Source organism: Aythya fuligula, chromosome 1 (genome assembly GCF_009819795.1).
Source record: "Aythya fuligula isolate bAytFul2 chromosome 1, bAytFul2.pri, whole genome shotgun sequence".
NCBI classification, from domain to species: Eukaryota; Metazoa; Chordata; class Aves; order Anseriformes; family Anatidae; genus Aythya; species Aythya fuligula.
The window spans coordinates 36,680,460-36,688,180 of NC_045559.1; the positions used below are offsets into that span (position 1 = coordinate 36,680,460).

The 7,721-nt window shown below is 41.7% G+C and overlaps 1 protein-coding gene across 1 annotated transcript in view; it reads left to right on the plus strand.

Annotated features, from left to right (window-relative positions):
- The window catches only part of HMGA2 (high mobility group AT-hook 2), a 111,089-nt gene extending 109,737 nt beyond the window's left edge, over positions 1–1,352 (plus strand). The window contains exon 5 of the mRNA XM_032205032.1: positions 846–1,352. Within this exon, the coding sequence (XP_032060923.1) occupies positions 846–893 (48 nt within the window). The 3' untranslated portion in view covers positions 894–1,352. The remainder of the gene's footprint in view (positions 1–845) is intronic.
- Positions 1,353–7,721: the final 6,369 nt, after the last annotated feature.

Here is a 7,721-nt window from a genome sequence, read left to right on the forward strand (position 1 = left end):
TGTCACACATGGTAGCATTTAGGAGCCCTTCACAGCTGAGGTGTTTCAAACACTAATGAATGGAAGTTTGGCCATATAATGCAGACAAGCTTGAAGGCATGCTCTGCTGAATGGTGTACTGTAGTGGCCTGGGAAAGGAAGAGAGTTATAAATTGTGTCAGTTAGCCACCCAGACAAAATGAAGCCATGTGGAAAATCAAATCTATTAAAGTATGAAGACTGTTATAAGCTGTTTTAAGCTGGTCATTCTTAAAAGGTCTCAGTTGGCTGAGGGGGTAAATTCCTATTCTTCCTAGATCTTTTTCACGTGCTGGCTTAGGTGATGATGTGCAGGATTTGATAAAAAACAACCTTTCACTCGCAGCCCCTTTTATCAGAAATGTTTATTGCCCCCGGTTTACTGCCTGTGTCCTGAAAGGCCCAGCGCATTGGTTAAATAAGCAGCGTAAGAGCGCTGCGTTCAGTCAGGCCTGCTGAAGGCAAACGTGAGGGCAGCACCAGGGCAGAGCTGAGGGGGAGGAGAAGGCTTTCCAGAGCACCCACTTGGCATTGGATACCCTCTCAAAATGCTTTCCAGTTTCTGGAAAGGCCCGTGACAGAACACGACAGGGCTTTCTTTTTCTTGGCACCCCCTGGGGTAGGAGGAGAGCCCAGCAAACCACGGCGGTGTGATTGGGATCGGGGGACCTTCTTATCCTTCCCAAGGTGGCTTCTTGAGATGTCATAGGAGCTGTAAAGAGCGTTTTGTTAGCTCAGGATGCAACTGTCAGCTGTGTGAGAGAAGGAGGTGACAGCCTAAGACCCATGCTCACCATGTATTTATTTTTCCTTTTTATATGTTCTAGGAAGAGACTGAAGAAACGTCCTCACAAGAATCTGCAGAGGAAGACTAGGAGACCGCACCATGCAATTTCTACCTCATCAGCAGTTGGGTCTTTTGAAGGGAGAAGACACTGCCTTGACCACTTATTTTCTATTGCCATGGTCTTTCCACTTTTGCCTGGGGGGAAAAAAAATCGCATAACCTTAAAAAGGATTTGACTAATCATCTTCTTTGTCCCTTCACAGTCCCAGGTTTAGTGAAAAACTGCTGTAACACAATGGGGACACAGATTAACGATGCAACTTTTAATTACTGTTTTCTTTTTTCTTAACCTACTAATAGTTTGTTTGAGCTGCTAAGTAAGGGTGACTGGGTCAAGAAGAGCTCCAGATCAGGTTTAAGTCATTCACTGCACTGCATATAAACAAGAAACTTGTAACATATTAATTATAATGGGCATTGAAATAGGAAAGGCTTGGTGTGTAACACTAGGCCTTGCAACACTTCCAGCAACCCACTCCCTACTTAGTGTACTCCCTGTTTTAGAACACCAAAGATAAGGGATAGATACTACTTTTTTTTTTTTTTTTTTTTTTTTTTGTAACCTTCTTGTAGACTTGTACTTGATTTTTTTTTTTAAGACTTACTGTTATTTCAGGAAAAAAATGAAAGCTGATCTCTCACTTCATTCAGCTGGTAATCAGAAGAAAGAAAGCAACACGAAAAAGGTACTTTCATTTTGCAAAAGGGAAGAAAGACAAAGATACGTTGTATAGTTACAGATACAAACATATCAGCAGAAGTAGTAATAAACAAAACGAACAGCCCTCACCTTCTGGACAATAGGAAGTCCGACAGAGTCGGCTTTCTGTAGAGCCAGGCGTTTTCTGTGGAAACAGAAATGACTGGCACCAAACACTTAAGCCATTAATGACTAAGTCTTTATCAAGAAAAGTGTTTTAAAACGTATAGAAAGGTACCTCGAAATTAATACTGAATTTGTCTGAACAAAATAATCCAGATGTTTTAGTAGTTTCAACTAATTCCACTCACCCCATACCAGGTTTCAAACAAAACGAATCTCTTCTCATTACTCATCAGTCATGATGTAAGAACCAACACCATGTACCTCAGCTAAGCTTGTGTATTACTTTAAGCAATGTATTTTGACATAGGATGGTTCACTGTGCACCTCTGTGCCGGTGGCGTTTCTCCATCTTTTCATTCAAAGCAGCACTTTTAGCAACAGATGCAATATTACCCCACTATTCAATACTACCTCTGATTTTTACAATTAACTCAACAGACTGATAAATACATGCTGCTATACACATTCAATGCAGGAAATTTTTACTGGGTAGATAATCACGAGTATCTGCATTTTGCCCTTATTTCTACTTCAACACTTAATTGCGGTTAAGGAAGCAATATCTTTATTGTGTTTCAGCATGACTATGTATTTTTCTTTCTCCTTTTTTTTTTTTTTAATGTACTTACCCTATTCTCTGCTAGACTTCTGTGTAATGTACTGTTAACTTGAATATATTTTTGTACTGAATTGCTGATAGGTTTGTAAGGATAATTTTCTTCAATGACACTACATGACATAGAAAAAAAATTTAGCTGTAATGTTTAAATATTACTGTCCAAGTTTGTACCTCAAGTGAATTGTTTAAAGAAATGGACTAATTGATTGACAAAGACCTACCTCCAGACTTTAAATGGAATGAACTTGTTACTTTCAGCATTAGTTTTGAGACGTTTGAAACAGTTAGGACTGCAACTAATCCCTAATTCAAAACTATTTTTGTAAAATAACTTGTGGAAAATGAACACGTTTTAAATTACTTTCGTATTAAAAAAAAAAATGAACAAAAAAAAACCTTCAAAGAAACTTGAAGCTTTGTAGGTGGGAAGCAACAAGCTCAGCTTTTGCATAATGCAATCACGAATATGTGTTTAAAAAAAAAATTAGTAGATTGTAAGAAAATACTTGACAAGTATTTTCATGTATTTTACACAAATGTGATTTTGTAATATGTTTCAGCCAGATTTATTTTAAATGCTTCTTATGTAGAGGTTTTTTATTCTCCTCTCTCTCACTCTTTTTTTTCCCCTTTTTTTTCCTCTTTCTCTCTTCCTATTTCATTTTCTCTCTTTCTGTTTAATTTCCCTTCTTCCTCTCCTAGTCAGTACTTTGTAACATTGTATTAATAACTGGGCCAGGGGTAGGTTCTCAGGAAGGCGTCTGTTGGTATGGCTTTATTAGCAAGCCAAACGCAGTTAAAGGTAACTACTTGCTGGCTTCTTCCAAGAGGCAGTGTCAAGAACTGCGGACCTCCTCAAAAGACTGCAGAGGGTTCATTGTCGGAGATCGCTGAGAAAGAGCTGATCGGAGTGTTAAAACGAGACACGTTGATATTAAGTGAATGGGAAATAATCCCAGCTATGCAGTAGCTCTAGCAGGCCAAATCCAGAGTCACTTGAAGTCAGTAGAAGGAATTCTGCTGACTTCAAAGGGCATCGAATCGAGCCTTAGCAAATCCCTTTTTATTTTTTGCCTTTTTTTGAAACCACAGTATTCAGCGGATGACACAGAAATAATCGCTCTGTGTGTGTCACACTTCAACCTCCGAGAGACTTACCACTCTGATGAACTGAATCTTGTATTTTCTATATATTGTAGTACAATCAAAACACATTACTACCTCTTAGGGCCTACTATACCTCATTTTTTCAGACTGAAAAATTGCATGTGGCCATTGAATCAGTGAGAACATCATAAAATTTTTTATATATATAGTTTATTTTTGTGGGAGATAAATTTTATACGACTGTTCTTTGCTGTCAGTGGTCACTGCTAACTAAGACTGGACATTTAACTCTTCTACCATTTCTGCAAGAGAGGTGTGTTTGCAGGAAAAAGAAAAAAACGCTTCAAGATGTTTAACTACAGTTTACTTTTCCTTTTGAGTGTCTTCTAACTTTTCGCTTTGTTCTTTGTGTAGAGTTGCTGTCTACGATTGTACTTTGAATCGCTTGCTTGTTGAAAATGTTCCTTTAATGGATTATCACAGTCTGTTCAGCACAATAAACATCATAGCCTCTGTGATCCCCATGTTGTTTGATTCTTAGACTTTTGTCACAGTTCCATAAAATGAGTAATAAAGTTTGGTCACAGTGACCAAATTTGTAAAAGCTTTGCATACAAGTAGTCTTCTTTGTCCCAGGACCATAGGCGCGTGTCTGAGAAGAGCATTTGCTGTCAGGGGCCCCCAGGGTGGGCGCTTGGCAGGGGACACATTACAAATGTCCCCTCAAGGAGAAGCACTCACTCCCAGCATGGGGCTCGCCGTGCACGGGGAGCAGAGGTGCCACCAGCCAGATGGAAGCACCACAGCACAGGTGAGGCTGAAGTGGGTTTTGTTGCCCTGCCTTGGACCTGCCGGGGTGGGGGTCTGCCAAGTTTAGGGGCCTTCTCCTCTGGTTAGGCCAGATCACGGTTTGCATCCAAGGCAGTTTACAGAGTTTACGTTATGCAGACATTAGGTTAAAAACAGAGATGGAGGAGTGCAAGCTGCGGTAAATCCCTCCTCCACGGAGGCAGCAGGTGAGCACACACTCACCTTCCTTCCTTGGGACACTTGGGCTCTGTCCTGTGCAGCCTTCTGGCTTCTCCAGCTGCTTTGGGGCCAATGTGAGGAGGTGGCACGAAGCTTGACCTCACCCTTGGGCACGTCCTTAGGCTGAGAGCTGCTGCAGATACGCAGATGAGCCTAAATCCCTAACCCTCTTCTCTGGGGCTCTGGGGAAGTGTTTTATCATCTGAGCTTGCACAAAAAGTGAGCAGTACCAGAGCAGCAGGGCTTCTCAGTGCACCTAGATGCCTGTTTTCCACATCCCTGATAGTTCAGGTGGGAAGGAGACACTTGAGTACTCAGATCAGCTGGGACAGGGACGTGGCTGGGTGTCACCTGGGACGCAACTTAGATGCTCAGGAAACTACGCTAAAACTTAGACCCCAAATTTGTCGTAGGTGGGTTTTGCAGATTTTTTCTGGCTTCCCCACCTCATTTGCTCTTACATGGTCCCATGGCCTCTTACAGCGGGATTTAGAGACTGTGGTGCATGTCCATTCATTCACGTTTGCAACCATGCCCCTGTCACCTAAGGTGGTTGTTCAGGTTTAAATTCCTCAGATATTTAGTTTTACACATTCCTTGTGCTCACTCATTTGCAAACTATCCACCTAATCTGTTTCGGCCTAGTAACCTCTGCTCTCCCAGGGGCTTTATGGCATGTTCCCTTTGGACTTGGTTACTCGTAAAATAGCCAAAATACAATCACAAAATGTGTGTTAAGTAGTAACACACATTCAGTCCTGAGTCAGACGTGAGTAATTGCATTCCTCGTGTTATGTATCCTCTTCTCCTTTCCTCTCTCACCCAGCTTAGTGGTAGGAAAGGATCATTCCACCTCTCAGTCTTCCTGGTGGTCTTCTTCCCTGGGCTTGCCATCGCTTAGCTCTTCCTGTTATTTCATCTGATGTGATGCTCCAGCTGTAACCCGCCCACCTGACGGATCAGCCAAGTGGCTGAACTTCTGCTACCCTCTGCTCAACTCCCCTCTACTTATTAATCATTCCTCCAGTTTGCTTCACTCCCACTTCCCTTCTTGGGGCATCTTCCAATAAACTTTTGCACGCTTTTATGCCACAGTGGGACTATTTGTATGTATAAAACCAATTGGCTTCTGCTGGATTGAGGCCTGTGTTTGTCTAGCATCCAAGGCCGCTTTATCCAAAATGCCTGTGGCAAGGGTCATATTAAGTTTCTGCTTTAGCTTTCCACTCCCATCACATCACAGTCACACAGAGACAGGGAATTACTGAAAGCTGGTGCTGCCAGTGCCTTGCACAGCAATTTAATTGTCCATAGCTTTATTTTAAACCAAAACATCTGCTCCGGTTGTCATTAGAGACAGGATCCAACACAATGGCTACAACATGTTCCCCTGATCACAAGACAGGAGTCAGATTTGTCACCTGGAGCCTGAATGAAGTAATGTTTCCCACCCTGACACCTTTGCATACTTGGATGCAGAATTTCTCTCTCAGAGAATTCATCCTTCTTAACCTCCCACCATCTTCCTTATCACATTATTTTTCAAACATACAAAGAGGCTTAAGCATATAGCCTTTAGTACAAATGAAGGTCCAACTGCTTTATGTTTTCCTGATTCAGAGAAAACACCAACTGAAGCTTCATTACATCTACTTGCTCAGTTGAAGCAATACTTTCCACTGTGTATTATATATATTATTTGAAAAACATGGTCATCCTCTCTGCCTGGATGTTTCATAGCCAGCACGGTTAACAGTGTGGGTTGGTGCCATGCCCCTGACTGGCTCCTGACCCATGGCCTTGCTAGGAGACACAAATGGCAGGGGCACCTTACCCCTTCCCATCCCAGCTGCCTCACAGGCACAGGCCAAATATGCCCTCCACCTTGCTCCTGGGCATCTCTTGTGTGGCTCCTGCTCTGGTGGAGCTGCTGCTCCAACTGCCCACACAGCCTTCAGTCGGTGAGATGAGCTCTGCTGCCACTCTTACCCTCCAGGCTGATTCACTTCCATGTGACAGCAAGGTTTAACTTGTTCTCTTCACACCTTTGTTTTCCCTTGGCCACCTGAACAACCTCTGTGCTACTGGGTACTTTTGTCATTTCTTTCCTTCCCACCTGTGATTTCATGCTTTTCCCCCCACCTTTGCTAAGAGCTAGCTATTATTGCCCCAGACTTCCAGTGCACTTGTTCCAGCATTCAAGAAAAAGAAAGAATCTTCCCACAATGAACATCTTCTGAAGATACATGAATGCTATTACAATTAGCCCGAAGATAACAGTCCAATGTGGTATCATTTTAAGTAGGAAACAATCCAACTATTTGCACTCCCAATAAGGCTGCAGATGGTTGTGCCCCAAACCTGCAGCACCAGATTATCATCAGCTTTCATCTGTTAGCAACAGGGGAAATTGAAACACTAGGAGATAAGACATAAGTCTTCAACAATGCTTTCCTACTAAGATGGAGATAATTAAGCACAGCTAAAAACATCAGCATTGTCATATAAAGGAGGAGCTTTACATTGTCAACAATGGCTAGGGTAGAACTGGAGCAGGAATCCAAACATACGCTACATTAAGGCACACTATTAAAATAATCAGAGAAAGAAAATAACAAATGAAAGCTGGGTGGATCTGAAAAATCAATGGCAAGCAGAAACATTAATTAGCCAGAGAGGAAACTCAGCAAAGGCAGAAGACCCATCAAAAAAACAGGATTACATTACATTACATATGAATGTCAGCTACAAAATATTATGTAGGACCACCAAAGATTATGATTTTAATCATAAGGTTTTTTAATTCAGAAAATCCATTAAATATATATAGTCCCTTAAGGCATTTTATTCTTAGTTCAGGGAGTAGGCAGAAAAATAAGCACATTTTTTATTGCATTGGAACACATTTACCATAAAACCATAGTTTTAGCAATATCACATAATAAAATCTAAAATTTAAATCAACATTTGAAAACAAATCAGCTCAGCAGATGCATAGAAGGAGTTATGTTGGCCCAGCATAACTGCAGAGTACTGTCTTTAAAGCTACATCATGGTCTAAGATAGGGCTTTTATGAGGCCTGACATGCTCTGGAGGTGTTTACAATGAATTACCACTCCCAGACTGCAGCTGCGCTTGGGGCCAAGACAAATCAATCTCTATCTGAGGCACGGTTATAAGGCTGTTTTTGCCAAAGGTTCATAATGGGCTCGGATTGGGATGGTTTAGGTTTGGCGTTTATATCCTAACAAACACACAGTAACTTCAATGAAAC